Raw genomic sequence first — 27,853 nt, 5'->3', positions numbered from 1 at the left:
AGACCACCCCAGTGCTCATTCCATCACGTGCCCTCCTTCATGCCCATCACCCAGTGACCCCATCCCCCCACTCCCTCCCCTGCAGCGACTCTCAGTTTGTTTCTTAGAGTTAAGAGTCTCTTAGGGTTTGTCTCCCTTTCTGTTTTCCTCTTCTTTTGTTTTTCCTTCCCTTCCCTTGTATTCATATGTTTTGTTTCTTAAATTCCACGTATGGGTGAGATCATACAATATTTGTCTCTCTCTGACTTCTTTTTCTTTTATTTTTTTAAAGATGAGGGACACTTATTCATGAGAGACACAGAGAGAGGAGCAGAGACATAGAGGGAGAAGCAGGCTCCCCGAGGGGAGCCCGATGTGGGACTCGATCCCAGAAACTCGGGATCGTGATCTGTGCCAAAGGCAGACATTCAACCACTGAGCACCCAGGTGCCCCTGACTGACTTATTTTGCGCAGCATAACATGTTATCGCAAATGGCAAGATCTCATTCTTTCTGATGGCTGAGTAATATTCCGTTGTGTATCTACCACCTCTTCATCCACTCATCTGTCTCTGGAAATCTGGGCTTTTTCTATAGTTTGGCTATTGTGGATGTTGCTGCTGTAAACAGTGGGTGCAGGTGCCCCTTTGAATCTCCAAAACTGGTTTTTCCGGTTATACCAACCCTGTGTACCTTACCTGAACTTGAACCCCCATTAGCCAGTAATCTAGTAGCCCTGGAGACCTGTGCATCCCCTTGCTGCGGGTCCTGCTTTAAATAGTGGTTTCAGGCCTCAGCACCTCTAGCAGCCCTGCTCTCCCAGACCTGTCTTTCTCTGACTGTCTGAAGCAGCTTTGTGTCTTCTTTTTCTTCATGTTTTCAGTATCCTGTTCCTCTTTCCTCACTGATCTGATAATTTTGCTTTTTTGTTTTGTTTTTTTGCTTTGGCAATGGAAGCTGTCAAGAGAGAATTTCTCCAGTTGCATACTGTATTACCCTGACTCTGCCTTACCTGTTTTGAGAAAAGACTGCCCCTGCTCCTCACAGGTGCAGGATTTGAGGACCTCATGTTGACATTTTTATCACATTCTCCCTCTTTACTGATCTGTTTCTGTGCCCCATTTTTAGCAAAACTCCTTGAAAGTGTTCTTTCTCCTTCCTACGTCCACTTTCTCAGCTCCTATTCCATCCTAAACCACTGTTGCCAGGCCTCTGCACATCTCCCTGGTCTGCTTTGCCCCTCGCCATCTCTTGGTTCTCACCTTGATCCAAGCTCCTGGTATTTACCCTCCTCGATTGCGTCTTCCTGCATGTGGTTTCTGAGGTCTGGCCCTTCCCTGGATTTCCACCTGCCTACCAGCTCTGTCCCTGTCCTTTCTGTTTGGTCTTCTCATCCTCTTCTAAGTACCAGAGGCTCAGAGCTCAAGCCTTACAAACTCTTCTCTGTTTACACTCTCCAAGCTGGTTTTTTAAAAAAATTATTAGTATTGTAATAAAGTGTACATAACCTACATAACCAAAATGACCATTTTAACCATTTCTAAGTGTCCCAATTCGATGGCATTTGGTACATTGGGAGTGTCCTGTAATCCTCACCATCTTATCTTCAGAACTTGGCATCATCCCAGAAAGAAGCTCTTAACTGGGTCAGGTTTGTTTTTGTTTGTGTTTTTTTAAAGAAATCTTTGTGCTTCCTACTTTACCATTTTGGGCCAGCATTTTTTAACAGTATTTAACAATACCAACATTCGGTAGTGTAAATCAGTTTAGTGAGTTGAGGCTCAACATTAAAAAGAAAACAATCAGATGAAACTAAAATAGAAAATAGGCTGAATTACTCATAATATAGATCAGTTAGATATATTTGTATACTGGCTACTATGTGAAATGGATTTCTCAGCAGGGGTTGTGGTCAAAAAAACATTTTGAATGCCATCTGTATGCTGATGATGCCTGTGTTATCTCCAGTGAGGACTGCCCCTGGACTTCAGGTTGGTAGCTCCATTTACCCTCTTAATGTTTCTCCTTGAGTTGTTCACAGGCATCTGAGTCTCTAAGTTTTTGCCCCCAAACCTCCTTCCTAGGCTCTCCTGGGATTGTCATTTTCACTTTGCCAGTTAGGATCGTTACCTGCTTTTTTGTTTGTTCTTAACTATTTGTCCATTTTGTGAAGGTTTGTTTAGTTAAAAACCAAATGATACCTGTAAAACTATCTAGGCATGTGTTAAGCATTAGATTGAAATATACTGGAAATGAATGAGAGTGTCACTGGGGCCCCCTTTGTGTATGGGACTCTCCTAGGCTGCCCTCAGGATCCCTTTTGTAGCTTCCATTCAACACGTGACTACTTCCCATGGCCCAGGGAACATGCTGAGGTCAATTCATGTATTCACTATTAATAAAACTTCCTCTTTTTCTTTGTGTTTCCTATAAAAAGTAACACAAATAAATATACTGATATTTATTTCCACAGCTAACCCCTGGGTTAGAAGCTATAAGTTAATTGGCTTCACTGGGGAGAAATATCTTCTCTGAGATCAAGGATTGTTACTGTTTGCCCATTTATCTCATAAAAGTACAAGAGTAGAAGTAGGAAAAAAAAAAACCAATACGTATTAATATAGGGACGTTAGTGCATTAGTGCAGAAGCCTCAACCTCAGGTTGTCCCGAGGAGAGGCAGGCCAGCTGAGACAGAATACAGTGTGGGCAATGGGAGTACTGTGGCGAATAGGGAAGCGTATACTCTTTCCAGAAGGAGTTGTTATTTCCTAAAGCTCATAATGCTTTACTGCGTGTACCAGTACTTCTAGAAAAGACGAGTAGTGATCAGGCTGTAGCTTACTAGCTGAGCACGAGAAGTTAACCCAAGGCCAGACAGCTGGCACAGGAGGGGCCAGGAGCAAACCCTGCAACCCCAAGCAGGGGAGGGGACTCCACGTAGTGGAGGATGAAGAAACAGCACGTTTAGGAAACGACTAGGAGGTTAGAGCTGCCAGGATATGGGGATTAAGGGGTTGTGGTGTGACCCGATGCTTTTTTGTGAGATACTGAGAGGTTTATACTTTATTATTATTTTTATTTTTAAAAATTTTTATTTATTTATAATAGTCACAGAGAGAGAGAGAGAGAGGGGGGCAGAGACACAGGCAGAGGGAGAAGCAGGCTCCATGCACCGGGAGCCCGACGTGGGACTCGATCCCGGGTCTCTGGGATCGCGCCCTGGGCCAAAGGCAGGCGCCAAACCGCTGCGCCACCCAGGGATCCCTACTTTATTATTATTATTATTATTATTATTATTATTATTATTATTATTATTATTTGGTTTATACTTTATACTGTAGTGAATACAGGCACTGCAGACCTAGTGAAGGATTCTGAGAGAGAGATGTAGATATCTGTGCGTGTGTTATATACACATTATGGAAGCAAAGGTGACATCAGATTTTTATTTTAGGATAATAATTTGGTGTTTCTCTAGAGATGGAGCTACCTAGGCTGCAGTGAAGCCTGTTACTATGTGTAGTAAATCACATGAGCGGCGGTAAGGGTGTGAATTTAGATTTGGATGTGTAGAGGGGAGGAGACTGATTCGGTAAAACTTGGCGACTTCCAGGGTAGGTGGAGTCAAAAACAGCTTCTAGGTTTCTCACTTGAACTTTGTGGAGAGTGATGTCATTTATAGTAACAAAAAACTTTCTTCTCTTCTTGTTTTTGTTTTTTTGGCTAGAAATACCAGTAGCCCCCATGTCCATTGGCCCTCTTGTCTGTCTAATCGGCAAGCCCAGTCATTTCTGCCTCTTTAATAATCTCATCCTTGCTCTAGAGCCATCCCCATCATTTCTTACCAACTATGGGTTTCGTTTTCTAGCATGGCAGGCAGAGTAATGTGTGTTTTTATAAGCCTAACACCACTGTCTTATTTAAAATTCTCTAGGGGAGCCTAGTAACCCAGAAAAGTTCAGTCTTGCTAGCATGATGCTAATGATCCTTCCTGACCTGGCCCCCATGTTGCTTTCCAGGCCCGTCTCCTGTCACTCTCCTTTCAACTATGCTGTGCTTCAGATATCCTTACCCTTTTTCACACCTTTACATATACTTGTACTTTTATTTGGATTTTTCTTTTCCTGGCATATCCTTATTCTGCAGAATTCAATTCAAATGAATTACCTGTTCTATAAAACTTCCTGTTTGGTTTTCAGTTAGAGGTTAGCACACTTTGCTCTGATTCCACTGAGTCTTTGTTTACACCGTGAGAAGTGGCATGGCTCAGTTATGTGATTTTCTCAATTTATCTTTTGACTACTTTATTAATATTTGATTCTTAGTAACCAGGACTATACTTGCAAAACTCAATGGCATTTCATTTGTTTAAACTTGCTAAGTAAGGGGCACCTGGGGGGTTCAGTCAGTTCACTGTCCAACTCTTGATTTCAGCTTAGCTCATGATCTTGGGGTCCTGAGATCGAGCCCCACATTGGGCTCTGCACTCAGCGAACAGTTAGCGTGAAATTCTCTCTCTCCCTTTTGTTCTACCTCCACCCCCGCCATGTGCTCATTTTCTCTCTCTCCTTCTCTCGAATAAATAAATCTTTAAGCTTGCTAAACTATTGGCTTTCTTTATTCCCCCAGTATCGGTTTCATGGAGAACCTGTGATAAAAGCATGTATTGAAAATGGAACCAGCTGTATTGACATCTGTGGAGAACCTCAGGTATGTAAAATGAAAAAGAGAAAATGGAATTAACAAGTCAAATTCTTGTTGAAGTGGAAAATATTTAGTGCAGTCTTACAGACCTGTTTTTCGAAGTTGATGACCCGTTCCTGATGTTAAGAGGTGGTGTTCTGTTGATGGCTTGAAGTAGAGTGTGATGGTCAGGTCTTTTCTTTGGTTTTCTTGAAATTTTTCCTCCTTAGCACCTCATTAACTCCAGGTCTTTTGTATGTAGAATGTGTTGATTTCTATAGCTGCTGCATGTTGTGCATGGAATTAATTAAAATGGTGTGCTATGTATAAATTCTTAGAATCTTACTTTTGTAACTTTTTCATAGCAAAATCCCTTTCTGTAATCACATACTTTACAACATTAGAGAAAAGGCAGTGTAAAATCCTCCAAATTTAAACATTTTAGGTATTCACCCTTGAGGGCTGACTGCATGCCTGACGCTCTACTAATAAAGCATTTTTTGCGATCTGAATGTTCCACATCCCTATAAAGTTAGTATTGTCTTTCCTATTTTGTGGATGAGGAAATTGAAGCTGAGGAAGGTTAAGTCGTGCAGCTCCAGGGCCTGCCACCACTATGTAGAAGAATCAGGTTGCCTGGTCGCAGGAAGTAGAGTTTCAGTAAGCTCCAAGCTACCCCAGCTCCTCAAAAACCACAGTCTCCTCTGTCCCTGCAGTCTCTACTGTTTATCATCACCAATGTGCCAATATAGCATACTGGAAAATGCTAAGGAAGTGTGAATTACCAAAATTGGTTCAAGAAGAGGTAGGAAACTTGAATGAAAGCAAAACCAGTTCCTGTCTTATTTTGGAAAAAAAAAATCCCAGGGCAAAGAAAATGATGAAACATTTCTATGATATCCTGTAAACTACAATAAAAGTGGTATCAAAATCTAATAAAGATCCAGACTACATAAAGAACTCTAACTTGGGAATAGTACAAATTCAAAAAACCCAATTAAAAATGAGCAAGGGGATGAGTAGAGACAAATGTCCTGTGCAAAAGAATTCCAAAGACCTTGTGTAACTCCACCCTTGAGGTGGGGAACATGACTCACCACCATGTTTGTGTGCCAGACGTAGTTACTCCCAGAGAGAACAGTATGGAAGGGAGGGGAAACAGCTTTATAGTGATGGAACCTGGCAAATACTACCTCAGGTAGGTGTTCAGGGCCACCATCAACACTGATAAGTCATGGTGATGGTACATACCCTTGATAGAATGTCATGAAATGGCCTTTACCCCTGTGGTCTCCCCTCCTCAAAGCTGTAACCCCAGTCTAGTCATGAGAAAAATTCCAATAGAGGAGCATGCTACAGAATACCTGATCAAAAGTCCTCAAAATTCTCACAGTCCTCAAAAACAAGGAGAGTCTGGGAGACCATCACAACCAAGAGGAGCCTAGGTATACATGATGGCTAAATGGAATGTGGGATCTTGGGGGAGAAAAAGGACATTAGGTAAAAACTAATGAAATCTGGGTAAACTATGGACTTTAGCTAATGACAGCGTTATCAGTATTAGTTCATTAATTATAACAAATGTTAATGTAAGAGCTTTAACAATAGGAGAAACTGGGTTGGAGTACATGCACACTCCCCACTACTCAAATTTTCTGTGAACCTAAAACTGTTCTAGAAGTAATTTGTGGGACGCCCGGGTAGCTCAGTGGTTTGGCGCAGCTTTCAGCCCAGGGCCTGATCCTGGAGACATGGGATTGGGTCCTACGTCGGGCTCCCTGCATGGAGCCTGCTTCTCCCTCTGCCTGTGTCTCTGCCTCTCTCTGTGTCTCTAATGAATAAATAAAAATCTTTAAAAAAAATAAAAGTAATTTGTAAAGACAGTGGATTTGAACATCCCCTTTCCTACCACTTCTTTATCCTAAATCTGTGTGTGTGTGTGCACACGCATGTGTGCGAAGATCCGTGTGTGTGTGTGTGTGTATGTGCGGAGACCCACTTCTGTAATTCCCTCTGAGTAATACGATTTGGGTTATGTTTTCTCGCTCTCTTTGTATGTTTTTGTATATTTAGGTTTTCATAATAGATATTACTTTTGCATATAAAAGTCATTCTGAAAAAGTTAATAGTGTCATTAAGTCAGATCAGCCTGTGTACCACACTACTTGGCACATTGTAGATACACAGTAAATATTTACCTAATAAGTGAAAAACATTTTCACAGTTACTTTTTCACTATAAAGTCATATTGGTTAGCATTTTCATAATGTAATTGCTTTGTCTTTTAAGGTCTGTCATTTAATGCTGATTTAAATGTTTCTGTGTAGCTCTGATCCAGAATTTTGTCCTGAATCTTTTAGTTTCTGGAGTTAATGTATTGGAAGTATCATGAGAAAGCTGCAGAAAAAGGGGTTTATATCATCGGAAGCAGTGGCTTTGACTCCATTCCAGCAGATCTGGGCGTAATATATACCAAAAATAAGATGAACGGTAATTATCAATCAATAAGCAGTAATTGAATTCATGAAGCATTCTATATTTTTGAAAATATGGGTGTTGGCAAGGATGTGGAGGAAAAGGACCTCTAATGTACACTTGATGAGAATACAAACTGGTGCAGCCACTTGGAAAACAGTAGGGAGGTTCCTCAACAGTTTGAAAATAGAACTAATCTACCATCCAGCAGTTGCACTGCTAAATATTTACCCAGAGAATACAACACTAAATCAAAGAGATACATCCACCCCTATTTACTGCAACATTATCTACAACAGCCAAGATATGGAAGCAGCCCCAGTGTCTGTCAATTGATGAATGGATAAAAAAGTGATATATGTGCACACATATACACACTTCAGCTGTAAAAAAGCATGAGATCTTGCCATTTGCAACAACATGGATGGAGCTGGAGAGTATTATGCTAAGAAGTAAGTTAGAGAAAGACATACCATATGATCTCACTCATGTGAGATTTAAGACACAAAGAGGGGAAAAAGGAGACAAACCAAGAAATAGACACTTAACAACAAAGAACACATTGATGGTCATTAGAGGAGGATCCAGGCAGATGGGTGAAAGAGGTGATGGGGATTAAGGGGTGTACTTGTCATGATGAGTACCAGGTAATTAAAATAAAAACTTAAAAAAAAAAGGAGATAATGGGTAATAGCAATAGATATACAATTTGAAATATTCAGGACTATACTTGCAAAACTCAGGCTAATAATGAGTTTTCAATAATTTGAAAGAAAAGAAAGACATTTGCAGGATTACTAAGCTTCCGGAGTTGAAATGCCAGCTCTACTCTCCACTGAGAAAATGAACAGAGTTCTGTGTCTTAACAGATATTATGCTCTTCTTGAAAGCTTTTTGATGTAAATAATACCAGTTTAGAAATAAAAATCCTTTATCTTAAAAAAATGGAAAAAAAATCAGTGTTATGGTAAACAGTGGAAGTTACTAATGTCATGCATATTTTAAAAGGGTCCATTTAGAAAATGACATGAAACAGGTAACTCCAGTGTCATATAAACTGTTCTAGAGCTTAAAAATATGGGAAGTATTTCAGTTTATATTGAAAAGTTAACTCAAAGTAAAGCCCCAGATAGCACCAGAAAAAAAAGAAAGCTACAAATTGGTTTTGCTTTGTGAAATTAGTAGTCAAAAAGTGCTAAATAAAATTTTAATAAATATTCAATGGAATTTTAAAAGAATAATATATCAAGACCAAGGTTTATTAGGAAATTATATAATCATCAATCAGACTATCAAAGATGAAAAGCTAGATGTTCATCTCAGTACATGATTTGAAAATTTATGCCATTTACTGATTGCAGATTTTTAGGAATTTAGGAATAGAAAACTTTATTAACATAATAGATGCTGGAAAGCAGTAGCCAATATCATACTCAGTGAGGAACACTAGAACCATTCCAAAGAGAACATGAATTGAACATCTTTCTTTTTTTTTTAAGATTTTGTTTATTTATTTATGAGAGACAGAGAGAGGCAGAGACACAGGCAGAGGGAGGAGAAGCAGGCTCCCTCTGGGGAGCCCGATGTGGGACTAGATCCCAGGACCCTGGGATCACACCCTGAGCCAAACAAAGGCAGACGCTCAACCACTGAGCCACCCAGGCATCCCAGAACGTCCTTTTTTTTTTTTTTTTTTTTTTTTTTTAAGGTTTATTTATTTGAGAGAGAGAGTTTGCATGTGCAGTTGCATGCACGCCAAGGGGGGAGGGGTGGAGAGAGAGGGAGAGAGAGTCCCAAGCAAACTCCACGCTAAGTGCGGAGCCCAACTCAGGATTGATCCTAGGACCCTGAGAGGCCTGAGCTGAAACCAAGAGTGAGTTGCTTAACTGACTGAGCCACACAGGTGCCCCCGGAACTGAACATCTTTAAAATATAGTCTTCACGTCATGGACATGGTAGATCCCCATTTATCAAAAAATACTTTTAAGTTTCTAAAGTTCAGCTATTTTCTTCATGATGGTTTTACATATTTCTTACTAAGACTTTTTAAATATTTGGTAGTTTCTTTTACTTTGAATATACCTTCTTTTCAGGGAGAAATATTACTTTAAGACTTGTTTAAAAACTTTGTTTTCAAATACTGAATGCTAAGAGTGAGTGTTTTAGCAAGTGCCCCAACTGATTGGTACAAGTGGCCCACGTCTTATTGTGGTGGTCCACGTTCTTTCTGTGGCTAGGTTAGATCACAGAGCCATAAATCCAGGTTGCATTCTCTGAGAAACTTCAGAATCATCTCAGGGAATTATAGGTCGTGATCTAGGTGTTTGTCAGTGGTCACCTAGTGACATTTAGGTGATTGTGGTTCTCATCATTGCTGATGATGTGATTCTTCATTCTCTTTCTCAGGGTCAGCTTTCTAAGGCCCCATGATTTAGTCGTCTTTTGGAATTAAAACTAGAAACACCAATTCTTAAGAGATCGCTGTACTTTATTTTATCAGATCTTGATAATTTGCCCATATGTTTTTTTTGTCTTACTGCTCTTGAGAAACTCCATGATTAATTAACTACTATGCCTGTGTATTAGTCCTTGTGGTTGATTTCTCTGTTTCTGGCTTTGGTTTTTCTGTTGTTATTTACACTTATTTTTATTTCATTTTAACAGCTTTATTTTAAGTAGTTTATAAGCCATCACAGAGGCCATCTCACTAAGTTTTCTGTATATTCGTTGTAAACAACTACTACTAAGCCTTCTTGAAAGCACTTTTACTGGAAAGCAGAATTCATCCCACAGATGTAATTTTGAGAACTGTGTGCTGATGGCCTTCCAGGGTGAATGAGTGAGCTAAATTGTTGCCTTGTTGGAAGAGATTTATACTATTAGTTTCAATACTAGAAAATATTTTGCCAGTACTAGCACTTAGACTTTATTCTAACCTACTCTTTCTGACAATTTACCTGGCTTTAACTGGTAAAGTTATGTTTCATAAGTCTGTTTTCAGTAATAAAACTATTACCAGTATAGATTTTTCTGACTATATCAGCTGTAGGCTTGGTAAAAACGGTCCCAAGAAATAGGAATAATTTGAGGTGCCTGTGTGGCTTAGTTAGTTAAGCATCTGCCTTCAGCTTAGGTCATGATCTCAGGATCCTGGGATCAAGTCCTGCATTGGCCTTCCTTCTCAACAGGGAGTCTGTTCCTTCCTCTGTCCTTCCCCTACCTGTTCATGCTCTCTCTCTCTCTCTCTCTCTCTCTCTCAAATAAGTAGATAAAATCTTTTTAAAAATGGGAATAATTTATTACTGCATATCTTAGTTACATAGATTTTATTTAATTTTACTTTTACTGTTCTCTTACTCTTTTAGGTACCTTGACTGCTGTGGAAAGTTTCCTGACTATACATTCCGGACCTGAGGTTAGTTTTTCTGTTTCTCAGGTATTTCTTAAAGTTAACAGAAAAAACATTTTGGAAATGATATATGCCTCCTAAAACAGATTAACATGAATTAAATATCACATATATTTGTAATTTTTAAGGTGTGAAAGTCACTATGTTTAATTTTAAAAAGTAAAGATGGTAGATTGCTGGTAATTACTCAGACTTAAAATAGAATTTTGTTAAAAACAACTGCACAATTCACTGTGTCAGATGAGTTACACCAAAATATCTCTCCTTGTTGTGTAATAAATGTTGTCCACCAAGACAATTGTCACCTTAGTGCAAGTCAGGGCACTTGTGTTCTCTCTGTTGCTGTCATGGCCATAAAAGAAATGGATGATGAGTCACTGAATGTGTAGTGTACTTGGGAACATGAGACCTGAGATGGTCGCATTCCTGGAGGCCCATGTTTATGATAGGACTTTCATTGCCAGTTGTATCTGAACCAATTCTATGTCTACATGTGAGCCTCCGCATGTATTTGTTCTCCTTAAAATACATTCATCCAACAACAACAACAACAAGGTAGTGTGACACAGAAATGAAGATGCAAACCTAATGTAGCTTGGCAGGAAATAGAGATTTTAAAGAGATAGGGTGAAATACTGTAGGAAAATCCAGTTGGAAGGCCAGAGGTAAGAGCTGTCAGGAGAAGCTGTCACATGGACTGAGTGTCAGAGGTTGGTGCCTTGGAGCTTGGGAACAGAAGAGGGAGGAGTATGATCAGGATGTAGCTGTTGGATGTTATATGGCATGTTTGGGTAAGAGTAATGGTTCTGGTCATCTAGGTTGTGGTTTTAGGTTAATAAAGAACTATATAAAACAGGGTAAAATTTGTGATTACAGAGAGTGTCCACTGGAGTATGAGAATTAAAGGAACTGATAGTTGGCCTCAGTAATTTGGGAATGTCTCCTAGAGGCCTTGCTGAGTTTAGCCCTGAGAAGGGAAGAGCATTTGGAAGATCAGAGGCAATCACCTCAGCAGAGGCTCAGAAGCAAGAGTGAGAGATATGCTTGGATGTCTGGGGAGCATGCATAAATACCTAGCTCCACCCAGTTTAAACCAGCAACATGCAGAGGAATTTACTGATTTGAATAACCAAATGTCTGCAGGTGAATAAATAGTGTGGCTGGATTTGGATGTTCCAATGGTATTATCAGAGCTTTTTTCCCTGTTTCCTCTATCATTTCTTTCGGGTTCCTCTGTGTAGGCTCAGCACAGCAGGGAAGGTGCTGGCAGTCTCAGGTATACATTGTCCTTATGTTCCCAATTTCCTGGGAACAGGTAGCAGAGTTGTATCAAATGACAAGAAAGATCAGTTAAGTATTAGGCCATGTGGCTATTCTTGAGCCCTGCAGGATGACCTGGTGTGATGGGAGTAGTCAGATTGCCTAGGCCTGGGTTATAGGCCTCTGGGGGGCAGGGGGTCCAGAGAGTCAGGCCTGTGTCCAACATGGAACTAGTTCCAGATAGGAAAGAGTGTTTTATAAGCAGATGTTGCAGTAGAGGATTGCAGGGAATTGGCACAGGACTGACAAAACCCAGATGTCCACAACAGGGAGACCATGAGAAAATTGGTAGAATAGAAAAGAGGCTTCTTTTGAAGAAGCAGCAGGAGATGCAATTGGAAAGATGAGGTGATATAACAAAGGTGTCTTCCCTTTACTAGAGGGATGAAAAAGCCATTGAGTGAATGATTTTTGCCAGGAAGCCTTCCTAGAGTTTTTGTGAGTACAGATTTTGAAGCTGGACTGCCTGGGCTTGAATTCTGGCTCTGTCACTTACCAGTGATGTGACTGTGGGCAAGTATGCTACACTTATCTTCAGGGCACCTCATTTCCTTTATCCGTAAAAGGAGATGGTAATAGTATCTACTTCATATGGTCTCTGTGAGAGTGTGAGGACTAAATTAGTGAATATAAATCAGAACAGTAGTTGGCAGTTAGCAAATTGCTCAGTAAATGTTTTAAATATTATTTTTATTATTTGAGCTTTAAGTTGGGGCTTAGTTCAGGAGAAGAGAGTTGAAGCATCCATACCAGTGCAGCTCCCTCTCTCATTCCTCTTAAAAGCAAAATACACAACCTGAATTTTACAAGGATGGGACAGATTCTGTGTATCCCTAGTCACTGATTGTTCTCCTGCCCCTCCTTATCTTTCTCTTCCCCTAGAGATTTTTTATTTTACATAAAAAATTGTACCATAGACCATATGCTTGGTTATCAAGCAAGACTCACAGAATTTCAAAGGATCAAAATCATATACTGTGAAACAGGCCTGTCTAGTAGGTCTTCCCACAATGATGGAAATGTATGTGTGCTGTGTAGTGGCTTATGTATTGACTGTTGTAGCTCTAGGCAGGTCACCCCATGGCCTTTTATTTATTTAATTTTTTAAAGATTTATTAGAGCAAGTGAGCACACAGTTGGGGAGTCATGCGCCTTTTTGTTTCTGTAAGGTTGGTAGTAATGTTCTTTCTTTCATTCCATATTTTAGTAATTTGAATGCTTTGTCAGTCTGACACCAAGTTTGTCAATTTGGTTGATTTCTTCAAAGAAATTTGATTTCATTGATTTTTGCTATTTTTCTATTCTGTTTCATTTATTTACATTCTAGTCTTTATTATTGCTAGACACAGAATTAATACAAAAATCAGTTGCATTTCTACATACCAGCTACAGTTAGGAAATGAAATTTAAAAAAAATGACCATTCTTATTAGCATAGAAAAAATTAAGTACCTAAGACTGGTAATAGAAAAATGTGCAATATTTCTGTGGATAAAACTATAACACATGATTGGAAACCTTAAGGAAAACAAGTAAGTGGAAGGATCCACTATAATCTTGATTAGGGGGACTCATTTTGTTACAGTGTCAGTTTTCCTCAAATTGTTTTATAATCCCATGTAATTCCAATCAGAATCTGAAACAGGTTTTTGTTTGTTTGTTTTGCTTTGTTATGGTGTGCAAGTTGACAAGCTAATTCTAAAATATTTATGGAAACGCAGAGGGCTGAGAATAATCGAGACATTCTTGAAGTGAAAAAGGTAGAAAGATGCTCTTGGATATCAAGACTTACTTAATTAGCAGTGGGACATCAGGCCTGGAACGGAGGAGAGAGCTCAATGTAGTTCATGCATGTGTGAGCACTTGATTTATGGGAATGGGGCTTTTTAGGAGATGATGCTGGGACCACTCAATATCCAAGTGGAGAGAAATGAAATTGAATTCATGCTTTGCACTATGTACAAAAATCAGGTTTAGGTGAATTACCCACCTACGTGCAAAAGGCAACACAGTGAAGCTTCTAGAAGATGACATGTATTTCATGGCCTCTGGGTTAGGAATTACTTTTTTTCCTCTCACACACACATATATTTTATTGTTTTTTTAATGAGGTATAATTGACATATAATATTTAATTAGTTTGAGGTGTACAACAGAATGATTTGATATTTATGTATACTGCAGTATATTGTAAAACGATTACCACAATAAATCTAGTTAACGTCTATCTCCATACATACTTGGAAATTTGTTTTTCTTGTGATGATTTTTTTTTTTTTTTAGTAGGCCTACCATGCCCAGTGTAGAGTGCAACACAGGGTTTGAACTCACAGCCCTGAAATCAAGCCCTGGAGCTGAGACCAAGAGCCTGATGCTTAACCATCTGAGCCACCCAAGCACCCCCTTGTGATGAAAATTTTTAAGCTTCTCTCTTAGCAACTTTCACATATGCAATATAGTATTAACTATTGTCACCAGGCTGTATTGAATGGTTTGTAAAAGAGACACGAAAGGCATTAGATATAAAGAAAAAGTGATAAATTTCTGTACATTTAAAATTGAGAATATCTGTTTATAAAAAGATACCATTTAGAAAATGGAAAGGCCAGCTGTAGAGCAGGAGTTATTTTTTTCCTTTTTTTTAAGTTTTTAATTTTAATTTCAGTGTAGTTAACATACAGTATTATATTAATTTCAGGTGTATGACATAGTGATTCCACACTTCCATACATTACCTGCTGCTCAACATGACAGGTGCACTCTTTAATCCCCATCATCTGTTTCACCCATCCCCCACCTGCCCGCCTCTGGTGACCAGCAGTATGTTCTCTAGAGTTAAGAGTCTGTTTCTTAGTTCCTCTCTGCCTCTTTTTTCCCTTCACTTGTTTTCTTTCTTAAATTCCACCTGTGAGTGAAATCATTTGCTATTTGTCTTTCTCTGACTGACTTACTTCGCTTAGCATAATACTCTCTAGCTCCATCCATATTGTTGGAAATGGCAAGAGGTTGTTTTGTTTTTTTTTTTTTTTTTTTTTTGGCTAAAGTGTATGAGTATATCCTCTTTATCCACTCATCTATCAGTGGACAATTGGGTTGCTTCCAGTTTTTGGCTATTGTAGATGATGCTGCAATAAACATCAGGTGCATGTATCCCTTTGAATTCATGTTTTTGTATTCTTTGTGTGAATACCCACTAGTGTGATTGCTGGATCATAGGGAAGTTCTATTTTTAACTTTTTAAAAAAGATTTTATTTATTTATTTATGAAAGACACAGAGAGAGGCAGACACAGGCAGAGGGAGAAGCAGGTTCCATGCAGGGAGCCCAACGTGGGACTTGATCCCGGGACTCCAGGATCACGCCCTGGGCCAAAGGCAGGCGCTAAACTGCTGAGACACCCAGAGATCCCCTCTATTTTTGAAGAACCTCCATACTGTTTTCCAAGTGGCTGCACCAGTTTGCATTCCCATCAACAGAGCACAAGGGTTCCTTTTTCTCTGCATCCTTGCCAACACCTATGGCTTCTTGTGTTGTTGATTTTGGCCATTCGGCCAGGTGTGAAATGATATTTCATTGTAGTTTTGATTTGCATTTTCCTGATAATGAGTCTTTTTATGAGTCTGTCTGTTGGCCATCTGTATGTCTTTGGAGAAATGTGTGTTCATGTCTTCTGACCATTTTTAAAAAATTTTTTAAATTTATTTATGATAGTCACACACACAGAGAGAGAGAGAGAGGCAGAGACATAGGCAGAGGGAGAAGCAGGCTCCATGCACCGGGAGCCTGACGTGGGATTTGATCCCGGGTCTCCAGGATCGCGCCCTGGGCCAAAGGCAGGCGCCAAACCGCTGTGCCACCCAGGGATCCCCTTCTGACCATTTTTTAATTGCATTATTTGGGGGTTTTTTTTGGGTATTGTGTCAGTTTTTTGTGTGTATTTTGGATACTAACTCCTATGATATATGTCATTTGCAAATATCTTCTCCCATTCAGTAGGTTGTCTTTTAGTTTTGTTGATTATTTCCTTTGCTGTACAGAAACTTTTTATTTTGATGTAGTCCCAACAGTTTAATTTTGCATTTATTTCCCTTGCCACATATCTAGAAAAACACTGCTACAGCCAATGTCAGAGACATTCCCTGTGCTCTCTTTTAGGGGTTTTGTGGTTTCACATCTCACATTTAGGTCTTTAATCCATTTTGAGGTTTTCTTTTTGTGTATGGTATAAGAAAGTGGTCCAGTTTCATTCCTTTATATGTAGTTGTCCAGTTTTCCCAGCACCATTTGTTCAAGAGACTTTCTCCACTGGATACTGTTCTGGTTTGTCAAAGACTAATTGTCTATATAATTGTGGGTTTATTTCTGAGTTTTCTGTTTTATTCCACTGATCTGTGTCTATTTTTTGTGCCATGCTGTTTTGATTACAATAGCTTTGTCTATATAACTTGAAGTCTGGAATTGTGATACTTCTGGTTTTGTTTTTCTTTTTCAAGATTGCTTTGGCTATTCAGGGTCTTTAGAGATTCCATACAAATTTTATTTTTTAATTTTAACTTTAAGGTTTTCTTTTTAAAAAAATTTTTTTAGATTTTTAAAATTTATTTATTCATGATAGACATAGAGAGAGAGGCAGAGACACAGGCAGAGGGAGAAGCAGGCTCCATGCCGGGAACCTGACATGGGACTCGATCCCAGGACTCCAGGACCACACTCTGGGCCAAAGGCAGATGCCAAACCATTGAGCCACCCAGGGATCCCCAACTTTAAGGTTTTCTTTTGAGAGAGCATGCATGAGCAGGAAGGAACAGAGGGAGAGAGGGAGAGAGAATCTCAAGAGGACTCCGTACTCAGTGTGGAGCCCAGCATGGGGCTAGATCCCACAACCCTGAGATCATGATCTGAGCTGAAACCAAGAGTTGACTGCTTAACCAATTAGCCACCCAGGTGCCTCAGAGATTCCATACAAATTTTAGGATTGTTTCTCTCTGAATGCTACTGGTATTTTGATAGGGATTACATTAAATCTGTAGATTGTTTTGGATAATATAGACATTTTAACAATATTTGTTCTTTGAACCCATTAGCATGGAATGAATGTCTTTCCATTTCTAGGTATCATCTTCAGTTTCTTTCCTTGGTGTTTATAGTTTTCAGAGTACAGGTCTTTAACACTCTTTGGTTAAGCTTGTTCCTAGGTATTTTATTATTTTTGTACAATTATAAATAGGGTTGATTCCTTGATTTCTCTTCTTCATTACTGGTGTATAGAAATGCAACAGATTTCTTTGCATTGATTTTGGGTCCTGTGACTTTAACTGAATTTTTTTCTTTTTAATTAGAGAGTGCATGCATGGGTGAGTGGGGGTAGGGGCAGAGGAAGAGCTCGAATCCTCTTTCAGACTCTGCAGAGCCTGGTGAAGGACTTGATCCCAGGACCCTGAGACCATGACCTGAGCTGAAATCAAGAGCCAACTGCTTACCTGACTGAGCCAGCCAGGTGCCCCTTAACTGAATTTTTTTTTAATCAGTTCCAGCAGTTTTTTGGTGGAGTCTTTCGGGTTTTCTACATAGAGTATCATGTCATCTGTAAATAGTTAAGTGTTTTACTTCTTCCTTACCAGTTGGGATGCTTTTTACTTATTTTTGTTGTCTGATTGCTGTGGCTAGGACTTCTAGTACTGTGTTGAATAAAAGTGGTGAGAATGGACATTCTTGCCTTATTCCAGATCTTAGGGAAAAAACTCTCAACTTTTCCCCATTACAGATGGTGTTAGCTGTGGGTTTTTCATTAGATGATCTTTATTATGCTGAGGTATGTTCACTCTAAACATACTTTGTAATGAATATTGTACTTTATCGTGCTTTTTCTGCATCTGTTGAAATGATCATATGGTTTTTATCCTTTCTCTCATTTATGTGATGTATCATGGTTGATGTGTGGAATACTGAACCATCCTTGCATCCTAGAATAAATCCCGCTTGATTGTAGTGAATGACTTTTTTAATGTATTATTGGATTCAGTTAGCTAGTATTTTATTGAGGATTTTTGTAGCTATGTTTATCAGAGATATTGGCCTGTAGTTCTTTTTTGGGGGGGTAGTATCTGTATCTGGCTTTGGTATCAGGGTAATGCTGGCCTCATAGAATGAATTTGGAAGTTTTCCTTCCTTTTCCACTTTTTGAAATGGTTTGAGAAGAATAGGTGTTTGGTAGAATTCACCTGTGAAGCTGTCTGGTCCTGGACTTTGTTTATTGGGAGTTTTTTTTATAACTGATCAATTTCATTGCTGGTAATCAGTCTGTTCAAATCTTCTGTTTCTTCCTGCCTCAGTTTTGTTAGATCATATGTTTGTAGGAATTTATCCATTTCATCTAGGTTGTCCAATTTGTTAGCATATAGTTTTTCATAATATTCTCTAAAAATTGTATTTCTGTAGTGTTGGTTATTATTTCTCCTCTTTCTTTTGTGATTTTAAATTCTCTCTCTCTCTCTCTCTCTGATTCTGGTTAGAGATTTATCAATTTTGTTGATCTTTTCAAAGAACCATCTCCTGGTTTCAATTGCTTCTATTGCTTTTTAGTTTTCTGTATCATATATTTCTTCTCTAATTTTTATTTCCTTCCTTCTGCTAGTTTTGAGTTTTGTTTGTTCTTTTTCTAGCTCCTTTAGGAGTAAGATTAGGCTGTGTATTTGAGATTTTTCATTCTTCTTGAGGTAGGCCTGTACGGCTATAAACATCCTTTTTAGAACTGCTTTTGCTGTATCCCAGAGGTTTTGGACTGTCATATTTTCATTTTCATTTGTTTCCATGTAATTTTTATTTCCAGAGTAGGAGTTATTTCTAACACATGATGAATTTTAACATCACAGTTTTGGGCATAAAAGGCCAAACTCAAAGAAATATAGGCTGTGTATTTCCATTTCTGTGAAGTTTACAAACAGGCAAAATTCACTGTACTGTTTAGAAATACTTAGGTGGTAAAACTCTAAGGAAAAGCAAGTATTTGTCTTTATTACTATGAAAGTGGGACAGGAGGACCTTCTGAGCTACAGGGTTGTTTGTTTCATAATTTCATTTAATTGTATATTTATGTTTTGTGTACTTTGTTTTTCAGTAAGATAAACAGTTTTTTTTAAGATTTTATTTATTTATTCATGAGAGACACACACAGAGAGAGGCAGAGACACAGGCAGAGGGAGAAGCAGGCTCCATGCAGGGAACCTGACATGGGACTTGATCCCGGGTCTCCAGGATCAGGCCCTGGGCCGAAGGCGGCGCTAAATTGCTGAGCCGCCTGGGCTGCCAAGATAAACAGTTTTTAAAACTGGAATGTAATTTGTCCTTTTTGATGGCTTATTTGTATAAGAGGATATTCTTAGGTTTTCAACAAGCTGTTTTCTTCTGGTATTTGTAAGTCTTTTTTCAATTTTTATTTAAAGATTTTAAGTAATCTCTACAAGGGTCACATGCTCCACCAACTGAGCCAGTGAGGTGCCCCTGGGAATCTCTGTATTTGCAAATCACATTGACTAAACCCAGATTTAGAGTAGTTTCACATAGAACATCTCAGACTTCCAACCCTGTTTGTTTTAACACAACAGAAGATACTAATCTTTATCAAAATGGAAGCTAAGTTTGGTGTCTCTCTGCCTTCTATTGTCATCAAAGTTCTGATATAAACACCTGAATCTTCTGATGCTTTTATTGTTTCTCTTATCCTGCTTATTAACAAGCAACAGTATCTTCACATGAGCTTTACTGATGATACTCCTCCTTCAAAATCTTGTGACCAACTTGGTTTTTTAATATTTCTAATAACTGTTCATTCAAACAAGTTAAACTACATGTAAGGCAGGACTTAAAGTTATAAATGAAGCATAAAATATTTACATAACAGAGAATTAAAAGGCCCACATAGAAGTTAGGTAAAGAAGCCTGGGCACTAATGAGTCCCCAGGTTAGATCCTTGCCTGTACTCTCCTTTCTGTCCCTTGCTTCTAATGGGCATTGGAGGTGAGGGTGGTGGAAGGGTAATTATGTTAGAAAAATGGGAAGCACTGAAAGGTGGGAAATAAGTGAATGAATGAGTCTGGGTAAGATAAGCAAGGATTCTATTCTGGCTACAGTTTCAGAAAGAAATTGAAGTGAAAGAAATTAAAATATAAATCATATTAATAAGCCTTAAAATGAAAAAAAAGTATTTTAACAAGACTTATGTGGAAGATATTTATATAGCTTGGGGTTATAGTAAGGGGTGTTGGGGTTGGTGGGGCACCAAGGACGACAGGGCTAGAATAGGTGTGTACATTATGTATGTGTGCATAAATAGGCTCATGAACACATCTTGAAATTTAGGGAAATCATCACAGGGATAGGAATTAGGTTAATTTTGAAGGAGTATGGTCAGTTGAGTGAAAATGCAGAGTTGCAACTCAGTGCCATACTGAAAGGAGCATAAGTGATGGTGGGAAGAAAGAAGAAAGAGTATACGTGGGTGTAAATATCAAATGTGATCAACCTAGTGTGTGTGAGTCCTGCCTGAAAATTCCTCTCAAGACTGTTAAATAAGAGATTATGGCTTCCTCAAATAGAGGCAAAATGTTCTCTGTAACCATTATAAATTCCTTGGTTTTATATTTCAGTAATTATCCCGTAAGTCGTGTTTTTTTACCTTTTGAATTTTTATTAGGGGTTGTGCATTCATGACGGTACCTGGAAGTCTGCAGTTTATGGTTTTGGAGATCAGAGTAATTTGAAAAAACTGCGAAACGAGTCAAATCTGAAACCTGTCCCAATTGTTGGTCCAAAATTGAAAAGAAGGTATATTAACTCAAAATCTCTTCTTTAGTATATCGAGTCTAAGTATATTGCTGTTAGTGTGGTTATTAATAAAGTATGCCACTTAGAAAAGCCTGAGACTGTTGTAGTGAGTTCAGGATTATCTTCCTAGCTAAATAAAATATAATTAATGTATTATCCTAAGCTTAAGTACTTCATATGTAATAATATATTTGTATTCTGGAATAAAATGGATTTTTGTGCCTTTTTTCACTATCATTTTCAAAATCAAATATCAGTTAAATTTTATGCAGTAAAACTGCCATTTTAAAATGTGATTGTGAAAACTTTTTATGTGAGAACTCTAAACTCATACTAGGGTTTGGCTGTTGAACATTCTTTTTATCAGTACCGTCTAAAGAGATTGATGGGGTAAAATATATTTGTCCTGTGCCCTTGGTGAAGAATACTGCTCTGTCCACTCGTCACTGGTTTGGTGCAGGTGTAGAGAACACAGGATAGATACTGAGAGAAATTTTAATTAAGAGTAGACCTGCCATCGCTTCTTGGCCTTTTGGCTAAGATCAAGTGAAGAGCAGACCTGCCATCTTTGTTGTCATTACTGCCCTGAGAAAAGCTCCATTTTTTATTCAGAAATTTGCCAAGTTAACTGTGAGTAGAGAAAATACAGCATACTCTTCATGGGTCTGTCTTACAGGTGGCCAATTTCTTACTGCAGAGAACTGAATAGCTATTCTATTCCTTTCTTGGGAGCGGATGTGTCTGTTGTGAGGCGGACTCAGCGTTACTTGCATGAGAATTTGGAGCAATCGCCTGTAAGTGCATACAATTTAATTTAAACTTTTTTTTAATTTTTGGGTTTTTTTTTTAAAGATTTTATTTATTTATTCATGAGACAGGCAGAGACATAGGCAGAGGGAGAAGCAAGCTCTCCCTACGGGGAGCCCAGTGCAGAACTTAATCCCAGAACCCTGGAATCACAACCTGAGCTGAAGACAGACCCTCAACTACTGAGCCACCCAGGCATCCCACGATTTAATTTTTAATGAAGAGTATTCTATTCATTATTGCTCCTCCTACCTGTTTAGGATTTTTATGTTTACAAAGCAAAAAAAAGAAGGCTAAATTAATGCAGGTTTTGGTTTCTGGAAGTGTGAGAATCAGTAGTGTATAAAGCATTTTGCATTTTATGGGGGCAGATATAGCCTCCCCCATAATTCAAGTCTGGCCAGCTGCGTACCTTGTTAATGAAACAACAGCAGCAAATTTCGTCCAGGAAATGCTGGTGTCATGAACACCCAGCAACCCACTTGAGGGTTTTAGCTTCAAGGATACTCTGTTGCTTGTGGAGATGTCTGAATTCTTATGTCTTTCAACCTCCAACCTTTGGAGTGACATTCCTTTTGGTGAGGGAAGTGATTGCCCCCATTTCTGAGACTTGAAGAGGAAACCATATCTCAATTTAAAAGATTATTTTCTCTATTTAAAAGATTCTTTAAATCTTTTATTTAAAAATTATATTCTCCATTTAAAAGATTATTTTCTCAATTTAAAAGATTATTTTCTCAAAGAAGTTGTAAGTAGAATCTGTATTTTATAGTAGGTAATCACTAAATTTAGATATGTTCATGTGGTCTTTTTATGTATGGATCATGGGGACTTTTGTGTTCAGGTAGAGGAAGCTAATTATCATTTGCAACCATTTCTACTATAAACAATATGCTACCAGTGTCTGGTTTCTAAACAAGCTTTTAAAGCATAACATGTTCATAAAGTGGAAACTGCTTTTGCTCAGTGTTGATGACTATGGAGTAAGTTATAAATATCTAACATTATTGATTTCCTCAGTCTACAAAAAGTAGGGAGTAACCTTCTGACCTCGCATCATTATCCAGGTTCAGTATGCTGCTTACGTGACTGTGGGAGGCATCACCTCCGTTATTAAGCTGATGTTTGCAGGACTTTTCTTTTTATTCTTTGTGAAGTGTGGCATTGGCAGACAGCTTCTCATAAAAGTAAGTGATACTTTTATGAAATTAGGTCTTTAGAAATATTTTCCATGAGTTTTAAAAAAAAATATCACTGAGGGTTTTGTTTTGTTTTGTTTTTTCCTTTAGTTTCCATGGCTCTTCTCCTTTGGTTATTTTTCAAAACAAGGTCCAACACAAAAACAGGTAACCCTTCCTTTTGTATACAACTCTTTAATAATTTATTTTTTTATTTTTCCTCAATGCGTTTACTATAACAGGTAAGACTTGAGCACTTACTGTGTTTCAGTATGCTTTTATGTTTGTCACATAAATTAGGTGGCTTAGTCTCTTAAAACACCTTAGAGTGGGTATTCTCTCCACTTTACAAATGAGAAGCCTGAGGCACAAAAGCTAGGAAACTTGCCCAGGGTCCTACAGCGAACAAGGCCATGGCCAAGCCGGGGTGGGATCCCAGTCATCTGGCTCTAGAGTCTTACTCTCTTCCTAGAGGCCTCAGAAATGTTTAGTCTTCATTTTTCTCCTCCACACCTCCTCCTTCCCAGTATTTCCCTTCTCTTTCCTCTTCTGTGCACGCCAGGCTCATTCCTGTCATGGTTCACGGACCCCAGGGCAGACCCTGGTCAGGAGCGCGGTCTGCTGGCACCAGGCACCACTGGGGAGGTGCCCTCACTGAGAGGATGGGCATGAGGCCAATGCTTCTTCCTCCTCCCGCTGGAACGGTAGCACCATTGGCTGATCCTATCGCTTATAATTAGCCATCTGTTCATCTCCTGTCCCGGGGTTTTCTCAGCATTCCCCCTCGCCCCAGACCCCCTGTGTCTGCAGTTTCAACTCCTGCTTCACTGATGGAGTTGAGAGCGTGGGTCGTGTGCCCCTCGGCTTCCTGCTCTCAGACTCACACCACTGCTCTCATCTTTACCTTCTCTGTTCCTCTCAGGAAAGGATTCTGTATGAGACAAATCCACCCCGTGGGCTCTTTAAAAATCAAGCACTTCTTGTGTGGCAGGCACAGAGCCAAGTGCTTTACACCATGACCACGTAGGTAGAGGTAATAGCCGCTTTGTATAGCCGAGGACGTAATCAGAGCGGGTGTTCCTGCCAAGTTCCTACAGCTAGAATGTGGCAGCCCTGAGAATCACTCCAGCCTGAGTCTTCACTGCTGACTTCCTCAGTTGATCTTTCACTGCCTCTCCTCATCCTATGCTCATGCCAACCCAGAAAGCAGTCCTTGGCCTTCCCTTACCCTCTACTGTCCCCTTGCTAGAGTCGACATTGGTCTTCATACTGCTGAGTGTTTTGAGTGCTGTGATCTCTGATATTGTTGTCTTTCTTGAAATACTCACTTCCTTTGGCTTCTGAGAACATCACTCTTCCAAGGGTCCACTCTGTTCCTCTCCTCCTCTGCTGTACCCTCACTTCTGAGGGGACTACTCCTTATGTGTTGACCTCCCCCCAGATTCCACCCTCAGCCCACTCACTGTCCCTGAGTCATCTGAGCTGTGTTCTCAGCAAACCTTCTTAGATCTGTAGATCACTTGGATATGTCTCGGGTACTTGAATTGAACGTGTCAAAATCTGAACTTCTTTCCCCCAAACACTCCTCTTCTTTTACTTCCCATCTCTGTTGGGGGCACAGTCATTTGCACCATCACAAACATAGGCATAATTCTATATTTTTCTCCAAATTCATCATACCCACCTTAGCTGAGGCTCTTAGCTGTCTCTTGTTTTATTTGTTTTATTTTTTATTTTTATTTTTTATTCATAGAGACAGAGAGAGAGAGAAAGAGAGAGAGAGAGGCAGAGACACAGGCAGAGGGAGAAGCAGGCTCCATGCAGGGAGCCCGACCCAGGGCTCAATCCCAGGTCCCCAGGATCACACCCTGGACTGAAGGCAGCACTAAACCGCTGAGCCACCTGGACTACCCCACTGAGCCACCCGGGCTACCCTCTCTCTTGTTTTCTTTTCCCTCTCATCCACAGTTGTGGTAAAGTACACAGAACATAAAATTTATCATCTTAACCATTTTTAAGTGCAGTGATATCAATACCGTATTCAAAATACTCATATTATGCAAATCCAAGTTGTTATGCAGCACATTTGTATTATTGTGCAACCATCCCCACTGTCCATTCCAGAACTTTTTCCTCTCCCAGAACTGAAACCTTGTCCCCACTAAACAATAACTTGCCTTTCCTCTCTTCCCCCTGCTCTTGGCAACCACTGTTCTACTCTCTCTTTGAATATGACCACTCTGGGTGCCTCATACAAGTGGTCACACAGTATTTGTCCTTCTGTGACTGGCTTATTTCACTGAGAATGATGTCCTCAAGGTCCATCCTCATGGTAGCAGGTGCCAGACTTCATTCCTTTTTAAGGCTGAATAGTAGTTCATTTTCACACACTTACATACACACGCCACACACGCACAGACACCCCTCAAACACACAGACACAGACCCCCCCACACACACACATAGACATCCCTCCTATAGACACAAACACACACACACACACATACCATATATATGTACCCCATTTCCATTTATCCATCCATGGACACTTGGGTTACTTCCACCATTTGAATATTTTGAATAATGCTGCTTTGATCATGGGTGTGCAAATATATCTTTAGGATCCTCCTTTCAGTTCATTGGGGTAAATATCCTGACATGCAATTGCCGGATCCTGTGGTAATTCTTTTTTTTTTTTTTTTTTTTTTTTTGTAAATTTATTTTTTATTGGAGTTCAATTTGCCAACATATAGAATAACACCTAGTGCTCATCCCATCAAGTGCCCCCCTCAGTGCCTGTCACCCAGTCACCCCCACTCCCTGCCCACCTCCCCTTCCATCACCCCTAGTTTGTTTCCCAGAGTTAGGAGTCTCATGTTTTGTATCCCTTTCTGATATTTCCCACTCATTTTTTCTCCTTTCCCCTTTATTCCCTGTCACTATTTTTTATATTCCCCAAATGAATGAGACCATATAATGTTTGTCCTTCTCCGATTGACTTATTTCACTCAGCATAATACCCTCCAGTTCCATCCACGTCGAAGCAAATGGTGGGTATTTGTCGTTTCTCATGGCTGAGTAATATTCCATTGTACACATAGACCACATCTTCTTTATCCATTCATCTTTCGATGGACACCGAGGCTCCTTCCACAGTTTGGCTATTGTGGCCATTGCTGCTATAAACATCGGGGTACAGGTGTCCCGGTGCTTCATTGCATCTGTATCTTTGGGGTAAATCCCCAGCAGTGCAATTGCTGGGTCGTTGGGCAGGTCTATTTTTAACTCTTTGAGGAACCTCCACACAGTTTTCCAGAGTGGCTGCACCAGTTCACAATCCCACCAACAGTGCAGGAGGGTTCCCCTTTCTCCACATCCTCTCCAGGGCTCCACACCATGTTACATTCCCATCGACAGTTCACGAGTGTGCCCATTGTTTCACATCCTTGCCAACACTTGTTTCCTGGGTTTATTTTAAATTTTTTTTTTAAATTTTTATTTATTTATGATAGTCACAGAGAGAGAGAGAGAGAGAGAGGCAGAGACACAGGCAGAGGGAGAAGCAGGCTCCATGTACCGGGAGCCCGATGTGGGATTCGATCCCGGGTCTCCAGGATCGCGCCCTGGGCCAAAGACAAGCGCCAAACCGCTGCGCCACCCAGGGATCCCTCCTGGGTTTATTTTAAAGTTTATTTTTAGTAATCCCTATACCTAGGGTGGGGTCAAACCCACAGCCCTGAGATCAAGAGTCACACACTTCATCAGCTGAGCCAGCCCAGTGCCCCCGTAGTTATTCTCACAGGTGAGAGGTGGTATCTATCGTGGTTTTGATCTGTACTTCCCCATCATTAGTGGTTGGTGTTGAGCATCTTTTCATGTGCTTATTGGCCATTTGTAGGTCTTCTTTAGAGAATGTCCCTTCAAATTCTTTGCCCATTTTTGAATTGGTTGTTTGTGTTTTTATTGTTGAGTTTTAGGAGTTATCCATATATGGATATGAATCCCTTATCAGTCTTCTCACTGCTAAGATCAAAGACAGATCTGACCTACTTCCCTGACCACTGCATGGTCAATGATTCTTACCTGGGATTGTATGTAGTAGAATGCCCCCGGGAGCTTTCCCAAATACATGTCCTGACCCTGCGTCTGGATCTTCTGATGCAGTAGGTGTGGAATAGGGCCTGGAAGTATAGAACAGTGGTTCTCAACTTTAACAAAGAGCCCAAAACCAATGACAGAGATTTGAGTGTGATTGGTTGGGAATGTGGCCTGAACACTGGGCTTTTTTAAAAAGCCAATTATGTTAATGCGCTGCCAAGGTTGTGGTCTCTAGTGTGGAGGTAGATGGGTTCCAAGTCAGGTTTGGGTGATTTTGATTCAGTTCATCTCTGGAGAAGTAAGGTCCTTGATCATCTAGTCCTGGATGGCAGATAGATTTCATTTTTCATGCCAACTCTGATTAATCGGTAGTAACAGCCTGGAGACTATTGAAAATTGTTCTGAAGCTGAACATATATGCCCATCCTGAGAGGATTGTGCTCAGGGAGGGAAGGAGACAAGTGCTGGCCTGTGTCAGACCTTGTCTGTACCTTTAACAGATGAGCGTCACCCTGTTCCACCATGATGCTGCGTACCTTCTTGTCTTTAAATGGTGGTTTCTCCTTTCTGGTGCCCACCCCACTGTCCTGTGTAGTGCACTTCTGTTAGAGTGTCTGTGTGTACACACTTCAAACCCCGCCCTGTCCTCCCCAACAGATTTAGTAATACCCTCCTTTGAACAAGTCTTGCATCTTTTAATTCATGTCACATGTTGTTATTACATCTATATGTATATATACACACATGAATCCCCTACTGAACTGTCAGCTCCAGAAAAGATAGGAGCCATATTTTAATGATGTCTCAGTAATAAAAATTTGTTGACCACAACTGAATTCTTCATTACCTTATTTCTAAATTTAATGATTGTGAAAGATGACTTCTAGAATTTAATTTTTTGAGTCCCGTTTTTACATCTCCAAGTGGAACAATTCTGTATCGCCTATATTTCCATTGCTTGTTGGCTGTTTTTGTCTGATCTCCTCAAAGAGATATCTGAAACCAGATTACCACATTCGACTACTGCCACCAAACTAAAATAAAAACTACCTCCAGCTTTTCCTCTGAAACTTTGTTCTTGT

At 39.7% G+C, this 27,853-nt stretch overlaps 1 protein-coding gene across 1 annotated transcript in view; it reads left to right on the top strand.

The window, feature by feature from the left end:
• SCCPDH (saccharopine dehydrogenase (putative)) overlaps window positions 1–27,853 on the top strand; it is a 35,531-nt gene that overhangs the window by 3,342 nt on the left and 4,336 nt on the right. Inside the window, exons 3-9 of the mRNA XM_041766035.1 lie at window positions 4,610–4,690; window positions 7,024–7,153; window positions 10,504–10,553; window positions 20,559–20,689; window positions 21,366–21,483; window positions 22,564–22,683; window positions 22,786–22,842. Coding sequence (XP_041621969.1) covers window positions 4,610–4,690; window positions 7,024–7,153; window positions 10,504–10,553; window positions 20,559–20,689; window positions 21,366–21,483; window positions 22,564–22,683; window positions 22,786–22,842 — 687 coding nt within the window. The remainder of the gene's footprint in view (window positions 1–4,609; window positions 4,691–7,023; window positions 7,154–10,503; window positions 10,554–20,558; window positions 20,690–21,365; window positions 21,484–22,563; window positions 22,684–22,785; window positions 22,843–27,853) is intronic.

This window comes from Vulpes lagopus, chromosome 1, assembly GCF_018345385.1.
Source record: "Vulpes lagopus strain Blue_001 chromosome 1, ASM1834538v1, whole genome shotgun sequence".
NCBI classification, from domain to species: domain Eukaryota; kingdom Metazoa; phylum Chordata; class Mammalia; order Carnivora; family Canidae; genus Vulpes; species Vulpes lagopus.
The sequence above is the reverse complement of the archived record's forward strand: the minus strand, read 5'-3'. Positions and strand labels throughout refer to the sequence as shown.